Raw genomic sequence first — 17,713 nt, forward strand, 5'->3', positions numbered from 1 at the left:
GAATGATTGTGACTGTGGAGTACTGTTATATTAGTAATATTATCTACCACTGTGACCTGGGCCTATAATGAGGTCACCGCCACTCTGGCTAAAAAAGGAGGGTCGTAAATATATCTGCCCCTACAACACATTTTGTGGGGACCACTGGCCAACCTGAGTGAATTCAGAAAATGAACACTAAAGTGGCAGCGAGATATTACTAATATTATCAGGCTGCCATTTTGTATTTCGTTCTTGACCACAGGTGCCACCATTTTGTTCCCATAATTCAGTAATGTCTGACTTATTAAGTGTTTTAGTTTTCAAGTAGTGTGCTTGTGTGTCCCCATTGTCTTCAGACTTTCATTTCCTCCCCTTTTAAACATCAATGAAGAAATAAGATTTTTAAATTTATGACGTGGGAATTTTAAAGTCTGAAATTTGTTATTATGGGGTACAAGCTTCCGCCTCTCCACATACATTTCATTTTTTTTTTTTTACTTTTTCCAATAGTCTATGACCATTATTCCTAATGATTGTCCCAAAAAGATAATAATAATAATTCATTACATATATATAGCGCTTTTCTCAGTACTAAGAAATATCGACGAGCCACACAACATACAAATGTGAAAATTGATGTTAAAATCCGTTTCACACGAGATTGCAATCATGAAACTAACTTAAAACAGCATTTCTAGGGTTGATGATGATTTTTGGGGGTAGAAAACTATATCTATGACTTCGTAAGCGTTCATACCTCTGTGTTTTGTGAAATCGGTTATATTCACAGCACTGTGGAGTGCCATGTGCTTTATAAAAATTAAATATACTGCATATTTTCCACACCACTCTTCACATTACTGTGTTTGTCCACAAGTCCTCCCCTTGTAGTTACATAGAAAACCACCCTTTCCTGTTTCTTTTTTTCTACAGATGGTCAGAAGTGAATGTACCAAATATTGTTTCTGTTTCCAATGACTCTTTAGGATTTTGATTTCCAAGAGCTATTAAAATTGGAAAAGCGGGCATCGCACTACCAGAAAAACCAACCACAGCACACATCTCACGGCTCAACAAAATGTCTACACATGACATGAGTCCTATGATTTCTTTTTTTTTCTTTTTCTACTTGAGAATTTTATTTAAACAATAAATGACAAGGAGACACATGCATAAGTACTGCAGGAAAATGTTTCCAGACAGGGAGTAAACATCTTTCTTCACATATCCACGGCACAGATTTCGCTAAACACAAAACAAATTTTGTGTACAGCGAAACATACAAATTCAATTTTAAGCAAGGTCACTGGCTCAGTACTACTTTAAGTAATGATTTACTCTTCCAGTTTGGATAAACATCATATCACCCTCAGCCCCACCAGCATTCACTACTGTACCCCAGTTTTTAGTCACAAATGAACAGTGCAGAAAGAAGAGGTAGAACCATACACATCTATCCAAGAGCCAAGAGGTGAAGTAATGGGGCGTAATTAAATTTAAATTTAAATTAAATTTAATGAAGTAATTGGACTGACCAAGCTAGAAATGAGTTATAAGAAATGAGTTTCTCAGCTTTGCAAAGTTAAAGCTAAATTTACGGGACTTATCAAAAATTGTTTCTCTTAAAAGAAAATCAATTTTTGGCACATTTTTGCTTCACTTTAAGACATGCTTGAGGAGAAGAAAATCTCCCATCTAGACATAGGAAACTGTGCTTTCTCTTTGAGTGCATTGATTTATATAGCAGCATTAGCAGCAGCACCACCAGCGTTCAGTCAGAAAGACAAAGAGGTCACGAGTGGTCTGATTATTTCGGCCCACCTCAGCTCTATGTGGTCTGATTATTTTAGCCCACCTCAACTTTGTCTGTGTGATCTTATTATTTCACCCCACCTCAACTCTATGTGGTCTGATTATTTCGGCCCACCTCAACTCTGTCTATGTGGTCTGATTATTTTAGCCCACCTCAACTCCCTCTATGTGGTCTGATTATTTTAGCCCACCTCAACTCCGTCTATGTGGTCTGATTATTTCGGCCCACCTCAGCTCTATGTTGTCTGATTATTTTAGCCCACCTCAACTGTCTATGTGGTCTGATTTTTTCGGCCCACCTCAACTCTATGTGGTCTGAATATTTCGGCCCACCTCAACTCTATGTGGTTTGATTATTTTAGCCCACCTCAACTCTGTCTATGTGGTCTGATTATTTTAGCCCACCTCAACTCTGTCTATGTGGTCTTATTATTTTAGCCCACCTCAACTCTACGTGGTCGGATTATTTTAGCCCACCTCAACCCCATCTATGTGGTCTGATTATTTCGGCCCACCTCAGCTCTATGTGGTCTGATTATTTCGGCCCACCTCAACTCTTTCTATGCGGTCTGATTATTTCGGCCCACCTCAACTCTGTCTATGTGGTCTGATTATTTTAGCCCACCTCAACTCTGTCTATCTGGCCTTATTATTTTAGCCCACCTCAACTCCGTCTATGTGGTCTGATTATTTCGGCCCACCTCAACTCTATGTGGTCTGATTATTTCAGCCCACCTCAAATCTGTCTATGTGGTCTTATTATTTCGGCCCACCTCAATTCTGTCTATGTGGTCTGATTATTTCGGCCCACCTCAACTCTATGTGGTCTGATTATTTCGGCCCACCTCAACTCTATGTGGTCTGATTATTTCAGCCCACCTCAACTCTGTCTATGTGGTCTTATTATTTCGGCCCACCTCAATTCTGTCTATGTGGTCTGATTATTTCTGCCCACCTCAACTCTGTCTATGTGGTCTGAATATTTCGGCCCACCTCAACTCTGTCTATGTGGTTTGATTATTTTAGCCCACCTCAACTCTTTCTATGTGATCCGATTATTTTAGCCCACCTCAACTCTTTCTATGTGGTCTGATTATTTCGGCCCACCTCAACTCTATGTGGTCTGATTATTTCAGCCCACCTCAACTCTGTCTATGTGGTCTTATTATTTCGGCCCACCTCAACTCTGTCTATGTGGTCTTATTATTTTAGCCCACCTCAGCTCTATGTGGTCTGATTATTTTGGCCCACCTCAACTCTGTCTATGTGGTCTGATTATTTTGGCCCACCTCAGCTCTATGTGGTCTGATTATTTCGGCCCACCTAAACTCTTGTCTGTAATAACAAATTTAGTATCCTCTGGATTTTGTTTTCACTCATTGTTCAGAGTAACACGCTATGCGTAACTGTATGAAATTACACAGAACACAATAACCATACCTGTGAAATGCGGAGAGAGTTGTTTGGAAGTTATGTCTCAACGGATTTCGGTACCATAATGTTAGCATGGTCGATGTTTTGTTTGTCGAATCGAGAGCGGATTGCCGTCCTGACGATTCTGGGAAGGGTGTAGAGTATAGGTGTTTAACAAATGTGACACCCAGGACATGTTTTAATAACACTTGGGACATTCTGATATTTTTTTTTTTTGGTGATTCATTGGGCCGTATTTTGGAAAAACCGAGAAGTTTAGTCATTTGAGCTTGAGACAACACTAATCTGAATGAGATGCTCGGAGGAACGGCAAAACTACCACAGGAGGGCTTGTGAACTGGTTGGGCACACTCATCATTTTGGTGACTTTCCTCTTTACCAATTCATCTTCACAGGTTGCTATCAAGGCATTCGGCCGGACTTCAAGTTAACTTAATTTCAAACCCGTTTTAGTGTGAATATGACATTAATTTGCTGACTGACAGTAAAGCAGTATTTTCTAAAATTTTCATTACAAAATGTCATTGTTTCAATGTAAAAATCTTTACAGACAGCATTCATTTATAAAATAACATAAAAACACACGTCCACTTCATGGCACACACCCACACAACTATAAACATTTTTACTGAGGAACACCCAAACTGTCAGCACAAACTCTGAAATAAGACATGACACAAGGTATGTCAGTCTGCCAAGGAAAAAAGAAGTCAGTTGTGTCCATACTGGAACTGCTCAGCTCCTCAGAATAGCCTGGGCGTGGAAGGAGCAGTTGCAAAACAATTGCATTTGACAATGACTAATCCACATTTATGTAAATTCAACCGCAACTGGTAAAACAAAGTTGTTTTGTTTTTTTGTTTTTTTTAGAAATTCAGTCATCATGGTGTTTGAAGCAGAAAAACAATGTCTCAGAAATAAAACCAAAAAGATGAGGGGACACAGGATGACACATCTCTGTCGATATCCTAGGAAAATCCAGTGTCACACCATCTCTTCAACTCTGCATCCGGGAAGGCAGAAGAGAAAAAGGAAAAACGAGTTAGAAAAGGCAAAAGCAGTTCAAAGAATGGTGTATAGTAACAAGGTCAGTACTGTAGTAACTAAAATTGCACCATAATGTCTCCAAAGTTTAAAGCTCATTGGCCACCTAGAACATGTAATCCTGGACAACAACATGGATATCTCTCTATTATAATAAAAAAATCCTGGGACGAGACGTGACTTTTTCAGAGAGATACTTTCACATCCCACGAGACGAGACTTTGTGCCAAGAGATTTAACCCACGCCCGGGGCCAAAAATAAAAGACAAAGAGTAGTTGACAAAGTAGAACACCGTAAAGATGTTCAAAAACGTTGGAGCGCTACTCATGTAGAGTAGGTTAGAGATAATGAAAGTACTAAAATTCAAAAGTCTCAAAAAAATGATAGTAAAGATCGCATTAGTACTAACAAATGGAAATTATTACTCGGTGAAATAACGGAACAGCGAAAAAAGATCGAATATATTGTTTGGATTTAATCTTTAAGTCGAAGACTTGTAGATCATCTAATTCATGTTGCCATCAGTGAAAGTAGTGTTTCTTCCAAATGAAGAGGCGTATCCACGAGAATTAAAAGATTTGTTGTTTGGTGAAAGTGAAATCCACATACGCGAGCGGCAGAGACGCAAAGACAAAGAGTAGATGACAAAGTAGAACGTCATAAAGAGGTTCAAAAACGCTGGAGCGCTACTCACGTAGAGCAGGTTAGAGATAATGAAAGTACTAAAATTCAAAAGTCTCAAAAAAATGATAGTAAAGATCGCATTAGCGCTAACAAATGGAAATTATTACTCGGTGAAATAACGGAACTGCAAAAAGAGATTGAATATATTGTTCGGATTTAAAGTTTAAGTCGGAGACTTGTAGATCGTCTAATTCGTGTTGCCATCAGGGAAAAGTAGTGTTTCTTCCCAATGAAGATGCGTATCTGAGAGAAGTAAAAGATGTGTTGTTTGGTGAAAGTGAAATCCACATACGCTAGCGGCAGAGATGTGAAGTGGCTGGTGCGTAGAGAAGGCTTGGGGGGTTGGCAAAAGAAGTGAGCAGGGGGCAAAGAAAGAAAGAAAGAAAGAAAGAAAGAAAGAAAGAAAGAAAGAAAGAAAGAAAGAAAGAAAGAAAGAAAGAAAGAAAGAAAGAAAGAAAGAAAGAAAGAGCAATCTGATCTTCATCAGCACATTTCACACTGAACTCTGGAGTTGAGGAGGATGTTCAGAATGGACATTTCTATCGTATCACATTTCTTCTTCTCTTTTGTGAGTGACTGACAAAATGAGAAGATGCATTTGTTCGTTGTGACCAACAGACAGAGCAACTGTCTCATCACCGTTGAGCCCAGACAGGCCTATTATACCTAATAAATAAACACGCGTACTTCAGCATTTATCAAGGACATTAATTAATACAATCTGCATGAGAACAGTCCATTCAGTCTAACAAGGTTCGCCAGTGCTATCCACTTAATTCTTCTAAAATAACATCAGGTGAGGTTTTTAAAGTCCCTAAAGTCCTACTGTCTACTACACTACTTGGTAGCTTAGTCTGTGATTCTCTGTGTACAGAAAAACTTCCTAATGTTTGTGCGAAATTTACCCTTAATAAGTTTCCAACTCATTTTAAAATAACAGTCTCGATCCACTGGACTAATTCCCTTCATCATTTTAAACACTTCAGTCAGGTCTCCTCTTAATCTTCTTCTGCTGAAACTCTCTTTTAATCTCCCCTCGTAACTGGCTTTGTCCACACTGCGTGATTTCAGAAATGTTTACCTGCAGTATGCCACAAGTGTGTGCCTCTGATATTTTGAATTTCCTTATACCAATACAAAAATCTGAAATCTGTTTATGATCAAAAAAAAAATAATAAATAATTTAATGCCAGATCATCCCAATCCACACAGAATGTTTCAAATTGCTGGAAACGTGAACGTCTAAAAAGTAATCTTGTGTTTACACACAGCAGAGACTGAAGTGGCCGAGCAGAAAGCAGGAATCCTCCAGCTCTAAATGATGTCATGCTAATGATGTTTGGCTACACTTTCAAATGTTTTTTTTTTATAAATTTTATTCTGCCCTTTTTCATCATTTCTGGTAAATGCGCAAAGCACAAATCTCACTCAGAAACCCGATACAAACTCCAGGGTATTTTATTTTATACTTCATTGTAAACAGTTGACAGTCGATCTGATTGAAAATACATTTGAGGCCAACACTGAAGGCTGCCTTACGTTTAAAGGATATGGCGGCTCACTTAAAATGAGGGGAAATCTTCACAAGGTTTGGGCTTTACATGCTTATGGACAGATTACATTTGATTTTGTAATATGACCCCGGCGCATGAGGTGAGATGATAAGGCAATCACTTCAGGCAGCACTTTGGTCAGGGCGGCATTACAAAATAATGCAAAACATCAGAGTTTATAATAAAGAGCCTTAAGAATTACATACACATCCGGTTCCTTATTTATATACAGTACTAGCTTCAAAATCTAATATATATTTTCATTTTCAGATTTTCAAATTTCTAATTCACAGTTTGCATAGCCTCGTCACACTGCGAGCAGCCAAAAACGAAAACAGTTCATGCGTATTTCGAAATTACGTCGATATTGGTGTGTGCTTTCTTGATTTTCACAGATCATATTGTTTATACAGTACAAAGATTTTGAGATTTTGTAAAAAATTTGATAGTTTCTATTAAGGTGCCAGTCATATGTAAAATGTCTGTCAAATGCCTCTTAAGTTGGCAAGGCTTAGTTAAGAAGGGCAGGACAGGGACTGAAAGTGCCAAGGTAGAGAAAAGAGCAGGATGAGCCCGATTCAATTTCACAATCGCAAAATATTTTTGGAGGGTGAAGATGATATACATTTGTATTGTTTTTAATGTCTATTGTGTGTGCTTTACAGTAGAAAACATAACTGTTAATTTTTTTCCAAAAAAAAATTGAAAACATTCAGAGTGTCAGTAGGGACGCCCTGGGAACCAAGTTAGCCGAACTATTCTGTAACACTTCAGTAATTATTTATTGCTCTGATGCTGATCTTTCTGATCATAAAATAGGTCAATATGGTAGAAACTGACGAGAAGAATTCATAATTACAGAAATACTGTATTTGGGGGTTCCTCTGGAGTGCCTCTTTTTCTTGCACAATTTGGCTCAAAAACTAATCAGCACATCGTTATCTCATAACAGGCACAAGTTTCGATTTTGGTATTTTTCCGTCCAGCCGTTTTAGCTCTAGAAACTGTGACACACAGACACACACAGACCCATCATCGAGATTTCAACATTTTTGTATCAGGGAACCCTAAAACGTTGAGATCCATCGAAAACCAGAGATCGAAATTTTTGACAAATCTAAAGCTTTTGTTCCTCCTCCATAGATGATATGTTATACTGGGAGAGGGTGCAAAGCAAAAATGAAATAATAATAAAATATACCTTTGTATATTGTTAAGTATCAGAGTGGATGGACAGGCATCCCAGCCAGGTTGGTTGCTGGTACCTTACTTGATTGGGAGGCCATAATGGAAAGGACCGAGTGAGGCTGCTTCCCGGGGCCATGTGTTCCCCTTGTACACAGGGTGGCAGCATCTCTCTGGCCGAACTCCTAATTGTAACCCCGCAGGGCATATTGGGAGCTGTAGTCCAGAGAGGCAGCCATGTTGGGTGACACCAGGGGGCACTGCAGGGGAACGCTGCCCCTAGTTTGGGGAACTTCCACCTGGCCTGGAAAGTGCTTCCGATGTGCAATGCTTTGATTCTGGAAGTACACCAGAGAGTCAGAATTGGTAGGCAGTGCATGACACTCATGGAGGAGTGGTGGAAGGAGACGGAAGGGGACTAATTGTGAGTTATTTGTTGTGCTGGAATGATTGAACCTGGTTTAGAAATTAATATATACTAAAGTTCCTTTTATTATATGTGAAATTGTGTTTGGTGGAGTGGTGTCTGGATTTTGGAATTCTGGTGGACCCCCTGGTGATCACTATATATCTACTCTATATATATAAAATCCCAAGCCTAAAAGTACAACGATTTTATGTGATGTTTTTAATGTCACGTTTTTTGTCATGCTTTATTTTAAAACCTACATATATATGTTTGGTATCAACTTTAATGTGATGTTGTTAAGATTTTCAGATTCTTATTCCATTTTTAAATTATTAACTAAAAAATATCAAGAACTCACGTCCCATGAGACAAGACTTTGTGTCATGAGATTTAACCACGCCCGGATCTGGAAATAAAAGACAAAGAGTAGGACAGCTGCTGTACAGACTTTGAAATGTTCGAGGCGCTGTGTGAGATGCAGATCACACGGCACAGCAGCAAGCCAGCAGCTGATCGAGCAAAGAGGAGGTAAAAAATACTGTATTTGTTTCCTATTGTATCACCGTTTAAGAGGCGGTTTCGGAGGAGCGACCGCATTTCCTTGGGGTGCGTTCAGCCCGCCTCTTCACAACGCGAGCGGCAGAGAGGCGAAGTGGCTGGGGGGGTTGGCAAACAAAGCGAGCAGAGGGGAACCCCCTAGTACACATATAAAATAAATACATACACACACACATATATATATACTGTATACACATTATATACATATGTATATATATATTAATATATACTGTATATATACATATGTATATAAACATACACACACAGGACATATATATATATATATATATATATATATATATATATATATATATCATCATCACTGATTTAACTGCCACTACTTTCCTTATCATCTGACACCAACACCAAGCACGTCTTCTTCTGAGCACAATCGAATAATAGAAGCATCGTATTTCCACAACACTTAAGAAATGTAATGTCCAAGCCAGTGTTTGAAAGACCATACGCAAAAAATGTTATTGACTACAAGTCATGTAAGTATAGTAGCTCACTGCCTGGTATAGAAGTGGCTCAAAGAAAGGACCACACAGCTCTGCAGAGAGTTGTGGGCTCAGCTGAGGGTATCATGGCGATTTTACTATCATCCCTACAGGACCAATTTACATAAAAGGTGCTCTACCAAGGTAGCCCCAATCACGAGGGACATGTCTCACCTTTTCTACAGCCTGTTAAAATGTGTAAGACCTGACCAGTGCTTGTGTTGCCTCAAATCAAGATGAGAAAGACTGAGAAAGAGCTTCATTTCCCAAGCGATGAAAACAAGAAATGGTCATCTTGTCACGCATTCTTTAGAACTGTATATCTATTTTTTATATATTTGTCATCTTGTCACGCATTCTTTAGAACTGTATATTTATTTTTTATATATACTGTAACTATTTTTATTATTTAATGGTTATTTTACAGCTATTACACCTCTGTTGTTTATATGTGTTATACAATTACTTAAGTATTTTTAATGGGCACCTTTTAATATTTCATATTTATTTTTAATGCTGTCACTCATGCACGTCTTGATGATCACCATCCAAGCTCTTCCCTGGTGTGTGATTCCACCCCTGGGCCGAGAGGGGGCGTCACCACTAACTGTGTTGTCATTTTCTTCCTCCTCAGTCTCGAGAAACCGCCCAGTGAGGGCTACTGACTCCGTCCCTTCCGGTCCTGGAGCTCCAAAAGGACGACTGCCTGGAAGGAAACTCATTTATCGCAGAGACGACCTGACCAAAGGAGCTCCCAGTCAGACGACTCACTACATTTTTTGTTGTTTTCTTACGCCGTCGGACCTTGATTTCATTGGACATGGTTAGTAAACAGGGTGGGGCATGTTGGCACCCCAAAATGTTCCAGAGTTGTCAACCTTCCTTCACTCGGATGGTTACAGTGCAATAATTAATTGCATGCTGCTCAAAGTGCTGTGTTTCACTGTATACCCATGTGCGTTTATATACTGTACGACAAATAAAATCTGCATCTATCTGAGACAGAGAGTGAGTTAAACTATATAGAAAATTTTTTTTTATAAATACATTTTTATACATTTTTTATAAATATTAATTTTTTTGCACTTTTCCAGGCCACTATGTAAAATAAACTGTCGACACACGTTAATAAACAACATGCCTGCTAATTTCTCGCATTAACGTCTAATGACCTCCAGTACCTGGCCATTCATTCGCTCTGTGAAGATGACTCGAGAGGAACACAAGAGGCATCAGCCATAAGTGTTTCTTTTCAGCTTTGTATGACAGAACATATACAGTACATCACAAAGTGCCAGGGGCTAATGGCCGAGAAACACTCTTTGATCAACAGATATAACAGTGTAATAAAATTCACTATAAAAAAAATGAAACTGAATGAGGGTTGCTTTGTATATAATTAAATATATAATTTTTAAAAATTTAATTTCAAAAACAGGTCTCAGTGCTGTATAGTGGAAACACCAGAACAAACATTTTGCAACCATTCATGATTTCGTTCCATTCAACCAATCAGTAAAGTCTCTGGGAAATTATTTAAGTGAAATCCATTCAGTTGTTAGTTGTGACACTTTTATCAGGCCGAGCCCACCATAGAATACCAACTTGAAACATCACAGTAAGCCTCAAGTGGCTTCATCTCCCTGGAGTGGTGTGACATCACAGCCAGTGAACAGAGAACAGTGACAATGAGGGAAGACCAGAGGGGATGGAGAACAAGACATCTGGGATTACAATGCGGTATTTACTGATTGGTGTAACTCCTGAGGAACATCCTTCACTGGCAGATCACTCTTGCCATTTTTCAGATTGGTTTCCGAGCTGTTCTGTGGCGATTCCGGCGGAGGAGTGTAGACCACGATTGCCAAGAAGAAGAACAAGGTTCCTAAAGCCTGCCAGGGTAGAAAACAGCAATGTTTAGTTTCAGATTGTACATTTATTGACCAGTACTGCCTGTGTGTATTTAAAAGACCACTGCAGATGTGACAGAGGGTTGATGAGCGTCCCCACCCAGGACGGAGACGAGATGCCATAATGGAAGGATGGAGTAAGAGCGGGAAATACATCTTATGAATTCCATCCTGAGTGGGACGCCTGAAGGCTAGAGGAATCAACAAAAGAGGATGGCCTCCACTATAATAGGTGGCAGTGACCCTCATAGAGAGTCCCAGTTTGGACACCTGCAGGAATGCATGGGAGTTGGAGTCTGGAAGTGCAGCCCTATAGGGGTCCCTGGCAGACAACAGAGGGTTATACTTAGGTTATATTTAGGGTTAACAGAGGGTTATATTTAGGTGAGGACAGGGTACAAACCCCACTTAAACTTCCTCTCAAGAACCAAAACTAGTTGGGACGTGCGTGCACTCTGCACCAAGCTGGCTCACCCAGACCGATTAGTGGACGCATGGGCTACCTCACATTCATTTTCGATCACTTGTATCAAAATCAGAGTCTGGAAAGTCAACATGCAAAACGTTGTTCATGGAGTATTTTGCTTTACGCATTTGCCTCGATCTCTCGCTAGATGTCGATGTCATTTTTGCCAATGTTTGCTCCTTGCTACTCACGCAAGTGCAGGGAATCTCGATCATACCAATGAAGTCAACTTTCCTTCTACCAAAGAGAGCCCAACTAAAACGTAACGGTGGGTTTTGTCACCATTTAACAGTTAATTACCACCATCAACCCCTCTTTTGGACAAAAGTCAACAACTGCCCTAAGAGTGTTAAAATACTTGTCTGGGTTATTGTAAATCAACTTAAAATGTACTCCTTTAGTTACATGGCGCCATATATCCGACCTACACCACGAGGGGGTAGAATGCCTTCTTGGGTCTCCTAACCTGGGTCTTTTCTATGTTTAGCTCTCTATTACTGGTTTCTACTGTCATTTTTGGTTTACATTTTAAATCTAAATTATTTTATAATTGGCTTTTGCTTTTTATCCTTCCATTAAAGGCTAATTTATAAAGCGTATGCCTTAAAAGTTTAAAATGATTATTTATTAGGTTTAATCTTAGGGTTAGTTTATTAACATCAGGGTTATGTTATAAGGTTAGGGTTTTTACCTTTAAGGGTTAAAGTATTAACATTAGGGCCTCTGCCTTGAGAGGTTAAGGTCAGTTATGAGAGGGTCCTGGCTGTTGCCATTACGGACAAGTGCGAGGAGGTTCCTTTCTAGGTTCTGTTTTTGAAGATAGACGGTTAGGGTTAGGACCCTCTGTGGCTTTCTTATAACCTGGAAGTGCTTCTAAACTGGCCACGTCACATCAGTGGAAGTGCTCCCAGGTTCAGCATAAAAGGGAGCCCACTGCAACATATGGGCAAGTCAAAGTCGAGAGGCAGTGGGCCAAGCTCTTGGAGAAGAGAAGGTGTGAGAACTTAACAAGCTGAATATTGTATTTGTAATTGTAATTGTGCTGTCTGGATTAAAAATCCTCACACTTGCACCCGGAGTTGTGTTGGGTTGTGTGTGTCTGGGGTTTGGGGGCTCTGTGGTGCTCCCTACTGTTCCCACTATAAAGTGAGGATTTCTTAGTTTTATTTATGTAAATATAAAACCATATTTGCTATTATTGCCTGGTCAGCTTACCTTATATATGAGGCCAACAACCAAGGTGTACCGGCTCATGGCTTTGTTCTCGTAGAGGTAGCAGGAACCTTGTACTCCACATTGCTCTTGCCACAGCAAACAGGAAATATCAATAAATGACCCAAATGCAATTGGGCCTGGAATTGAGCCTATTGGGAAAACAAACTCAGTGTCACTGTAAAGGCAGCCATAAACCCCCATATAACCCAAGGTTTGGGATTTTACAAAGCCAACCTATGGTGAGATTTTGAGAAAGTTACCACAGTTCAAGGCTGAGTTTTCCAATCTCAGTTACAAAAATGTCTCATCTCATCTCGTGGTAGCAGCAGGCCAAGCAGGTCAGCCCAGCTACAGTTTCCAGCTCTTCCTGGGGAATTCACAGGTCGAGAGATATAAACCCTCCAGAATGTTTTTGGGTCTCCACCCAAATGGACGTGCCTGGAGCAGCTCGAGGAGGAGCCTCCCCGTGGGCTTTGCCAAACTGCCTCAACTGGCTTCTCTTGATGTGGACAAGCAGCGACTCTACTCTGAGGTTCACCCAAATCGCTCAACTCCTCACTCTGTCACGGTGTGTCAGCTGAGCCACCCTGTGAACAAGCTTCATTTCTGTCGCTTGTACTTGTGGTCTCATTTGTTTGGTCAATGCCCACAACCTGGGCACCTCACAGCTTCAGGCACCGTTTAACAGTGCAGGTCGTAACACTATGCAGGTTTGACAGGGCGAGTGGCGGCACGAAAGCCGTTTCTTAAAGGACAAAGTAGGCCCGGAAATGCCAGCTGTGGACTACCGCAGAGTGGAACAAAGTCTAATGGGCCGACGAATCCAAATTTAAAACCTTCGGTTCATAGCGGAGGGTGTGTGTACGCCATCCAGTTGGTGAAAGGATGGACCCTCAGTGTGTGACAGCAACTGTCAAACGTGGAGGAGGAAGTGTGACGGTCTGGGGTTCATGAACTGGCGACTGGCATTCTGAGTCACAAGGGTTGCCACAGTTGGGCTGTTATTATCAGCAGAAGGTGCAGGCTACTTTGATGAATGAACAATTTAAATCAAATTTTGTATACTTAATAATTCCTTGACTTTTTTTATTTGCCATTATTTATTTGTTCTGTGCCTTGATTTCATGAAACATTAAGACTGCGCACATTTGCATAAAAAACAAAATAACTGAGGTTTTCTAAAATTGTTCCTCGGTATTGTGCAGTGTTTTCAGAAAGTCTTCAGGCTCCTTCACTGTCTGCACACTTTACTGTGTTGCAGGCTTCATTTTAAATGGACACGTTTGCCATTTTGGACCATCAGTCTTCACTCGATAACCTCAATTGAAACACGTTTTCACTGCGGTGGGTTGGCACCCTGCCCAGGATTGTTTCCTGCCTTGTGCCCTGTGTTGGCTGGGATTGGCTCCAGCAGACCCCCGTGACCCTGTGTTCGGATTCAGCGGGTTGGCAAATGGATGGATGGATGAAACACGTTTTCAGGACAGTTTGCATCAATTGAAATTTTCCCATTTCTAGAAGTTTAAAATTGCTCATTTACTTAAAGACTTGAGAAACTGCAGACAATTCTGAAGTTTTCAAAAAGATATCCATTGTAATGTGCCTGCCAAGGAGAGGCCCAGGTGGCAAACAGGCACAAAAGGGGGCAGGAGGTTCCCTGCCTACACATAGGATGACATCTGAAGAGTGGGTACACTGGCACCCAGCATGATTAAATGAAGGAACTGTTCAAGCTACATGCTCCCCCTGAACTGATAGGTGGCAGCAATTCTGAAGAGTCGGGTACAACAGTGGACTCCCGCAGAGCATGCTGGGAGTTGTAGTGCCGAAGAGCAGCCCTTTTGGTGTGCTACTGGGAGCTGTACTCCATGGTTGATTGACCTGGTGGCACTTCCATTGGGTTATACCCTGGCACTAGAAGAAAATAAAAGAAACTGCTCGACTTTACCCAGGTGAGTTGGAGTCAGGTGGAAGTGGACAAAGTTTGCCTGGTAGGAGAGGAGGAGAAGAAGCAAGAGAGGAAGAAAGAGAAAGAGTGTGGATTTGTGTTGATGTGTATTAGAGAAGCCTTCAGTAAGGCAACTGATAATAATAATAAACCTCACATTTGAACCCAAGACTTGTGTATGTGTGGTGGTGTCTGTGAGGTTGGGATTGCTGCAACGCCCCCTACTGGTCACACCATCAATCTGTTTTCTGGCCTGCTCATGCCAGTACATGGTGGCAGGGAGCTACAGGCCCTCCCAGCAGTATCAGGCTCAAGGCAGAACTAACAAGTGGTAGGCAGTGTGGCGCAGTGGTTAGGGCTTTGGACCTCAAACCCTGAGGTTGTACATTCAAATCCTGATACTAAGACGGGGTGACCACAAGCAAGTCACTTGGCCAGTCTGTTCTCCAATTAGAAAAACAAAAGGAAATGCGGCCAATTGCATCTCTCAGATGGTGTAATTAATTGCCTTGGATAAAGGCGTCAGCCAAAAAAGTAATCTCCCCCAGGCTAGGTTTAGAGTCAGTGAAGCCACGCGTCATCTAAAATCTGACAATCGCTGAAGAAAAAGTATATAAAGTGCATCTGGGCTCATACCAAGTGTACGCACAAGAATCCACTGAATCCCCAGGCCAAATGACCTCTGGCTGTCGGGAACACATCTGCAAAACAAAGAAATTCAAATCAAATCTCATATGTCACTTACAGTTATATACACAATACAATAAGCAGAGAAAGGACATAAAAGTCCAATCGATGGGAGGGTTAAGGGAATGCTGGAGCACCAGGGTCCTGAGCGAGGCCCACCTGCCCGACTGACACGGCGGTTAAGGGTAAACACTGGCACTTGTTCACAGGGCGTATTCAGTTCACTTCACTTCATTCTTACTTAACACTTCTTTGCAATGCTAATGCAGATTTAAACATAAAAAACAATTTCAAGCATACAGGTGCTGGTCATAAAATTAGAATATCATGACAAAGTTGATTTATTTCAATAATTCCATTCAAAAAGTGAAACTTGTATATTAGATTCATTCATTACACACAGACTGATATATTTCAAATGTTTATTTCTTTTAATGTTGATGATTATAACTGACAACTAATGAAAGTCCCAAATTCAGTATCTCAGAAAATTAGAATATTGTGAAAAGGTTGAATATTGAAGACACCTGGTGCCACACTCTAATCAGCTAATTAACTCAAAACCCTTCAAATGGTCTCTCAGTCGAGTTCTGTAGGCTACACAATCATGGGGAAGACTGCTGACTTGACAGTTGTCCAAAAGACGACCATTGACACCTTGCACAAGGAGGACAAGACACAAAAGGTCATTGCTAAAGAGGCTGGCTGTTCACAGAGCTCTGTGTCCAAGCACATTAATAGAGAGGCGAAGGGAAGGACAAGATGTGGTAGAAAAAAGTGGACAAGCAATAGGGATAACCGCACCCTGGAGAGGATTGTGAAACAAAACCCATTCAAAAATGTGGGGGAGATTCACAAAGAGTGGACTGCAGCTGGAGTCAGTGCTTCAAGAACCACCACGCACAGACGTATGCAAGACATGGGTTTCAGCTGTCGCATTCCTTGTGTCAAGCCACTCTTGAACAAGAGACAGCGTCAGAAGCGTCTCGCCTTTGGACTGCTGCTGAGTGGTCCAAAGTTATGTACTCTGATGAAAGTAAATTTTGCATTTCCTTTGGAAATCAAGGTCCCAGAGTCTGGAGGAAGAGAGGAGAGGCACAGAATCCACGTTGCGTGAGGTCCAGTGTAAAGTTTCCACAGTCAGTGATGGTTTGGGGTGCCATGTCATCTGCTGGTGTTGGTCCATTGTGTTTTCTGAGGTCCAAGGTCAATGCAGCCGTCTACCAGGAAGTTTTAGAGCACTTCACGCTTCTTGCTGCTGACGAACTTTATGGAGATGCAGATTTCATTTTCCAACAGGACCTGGCACCTGCACACTGTGCCAAAGCTACCAGTACCTTGTTTAAGGACCATGGTATCCCTGTTCTTGATTGGCCAGCAAACTCACCTGACCTTAACCCCATAGAAAATCTATGGGGTATTGTGAAGAGGAAGATGCAATACGCCAGACCCAACAATTCAGAAGAGCTGAAGGCCACTATCAGAGCAACATGGGCTCTCATAACACCTGAGCAGTGCCACAGACTGATCGACTCCATGCCACGCCGCATTGCTGCAGTAATCCAGGCCAAAGGAGCCCCAACTAAATATTGAGTGCTGTACATGCTCATACTTTTCATGTTCATACCTTTCAGTTGGCCAACATTTCTAAAAATCCTTTTTTTGCATTGGTCTTAATTGATATTCTAATTTTCCGAGATACTGAATTTGGGACTTTCATTAGTTGTCAGTTATAATCATCAACATTAAAAGAAATAAACATTTGAAATACATCAGTCTGTGTGTAATGAATCTAATATACAAGTTTCACTTTTTGAATGGAATTACTGAAATAAATCAACTTTGTCATGATATTCTAATTTTATGACCAGCACCTGTATAGCAGATGATCAAATGGTCTGGGAAGGCCGATTGGCCGAGACAGTCAAGCCACCACTACTGCAAAATTAGCATTCGGGAGCACAGTGTGCAAAGCACATGCAGCGGAGTTGTGTCAGAGACAACACAGTTCAGGCCACCTGGATGAACCATACAGTGCAGTCAACACTCAAAAAAACAAAACAAGCTGTCCGTGATGACGTACCTCAGGGTGGCAGTGAGGGCTGGTATGCTGCACAGAAACGTGAAGGAAATGACGACAAAGAGGGCGACGAGGAACAGGCCCATATAGGGACAGGAAGAGACACACTTCTCGGAATACGCCGTCCCGTAGTCAGAGGAGGAATTTGCCACAATGCAACTGCAATTGCTGTACACCTGATGAGAGACAGAAGAAGCCAGGATTCACTCAACGCTGCGGCCAGAACTGTAAGAAAGCACAAGTCA

General features: G+C 41.1%; 1 protein-coding gene and 1 long non-coding RNA gene across 56 annotated transcripts in view; both read right to left on the reverse strand.

Annotated features, from left to right (window-relative positions):
- Window positions 1-1,088: 1,088 nt before the first annotated feature.
- On the reverse strand, window positions 1,089-3,126 carry LOC114659577 (uncharacterized). Of its 50 annotated transcripts, none has more exons than XR_007936019.1 (8): window positions 3,046-3,126; window positions 2,864-2,935; window positions 2,640-2,749; window positions 2,568-2,605; window positions 2,382-2,529; window positions 2,128-2,237; window positions 1,876-2,023; window positions 1,089-1,803 (listed from the first exon to the last, which is right to left on the reverse strand). It is a non-coding gene; the product is annotated as an uncharacterized LOC114659577 (long non-coding RNA). The 50 variants fall into 50 exon arrangements; XR_007935973.1 differs by having other exon boundaries at window positions 2,864-3,011; window positions 3,046-3,109; XR_007936017.1 differs by having other exon boundaries at window positions 2,974-3,054.
- Window positions 3,127-3,139: 13 nt separating this feature from the next.
- The window catches only part of slco4a1 (solute carrier organic anion transporter family, member 4A1), a 205,950-nt gene continuing 191,376 nt past the window's right edge, over window positions 3,140-17,713 (reverse strand). For 5 of the 6 annotated variants that reach the window (XM_051932561.1, XM_051932557.1, XM_051932559.1 and 2 more), the window contains 4 exons: window positions 17,472-17,644; window positions 15,338-15,402; window positions 12,754-12,902; window positions 10,543-11,054 (listed from right to left, as the gene is read on the reverse strand). In XM_051932561.1, the coding sequence (XP_051788521.1) occupies window positions 10,893-11,054; window positions 12,754-12,902; window positions 15,338-15,402; window positions 17,472-17,644 (549 nt within the window). In that variant the 3' untranslated portion in view covers window positions 10,543-10,892. Of the gene's footprint in view, window positions 4,232-10,542; window positions 11,055-12,753; window positions 12,903-15,337; window positions 15,403-17,471; window positions 17,645-17,713 lie in introns of those variants that run through there. The other variant, XM_051932562.1, reaches the window with a different exon arrangement.

This window comes from Erpetoichthys calabaricus, chromosome 10 (assembly GCF_900747795.2).
Source record: "Erpetoichthys calabaricus chromosome 10, fErpCal1.3, whole genome shotgun sequence".
Lineage (NCBI taxonomy): Eukaryota > Metazoa > Chordata > Cladistia > Polypteriformes > Polypteridae > Erpetoichthys > Erpetoichthys calabaricus.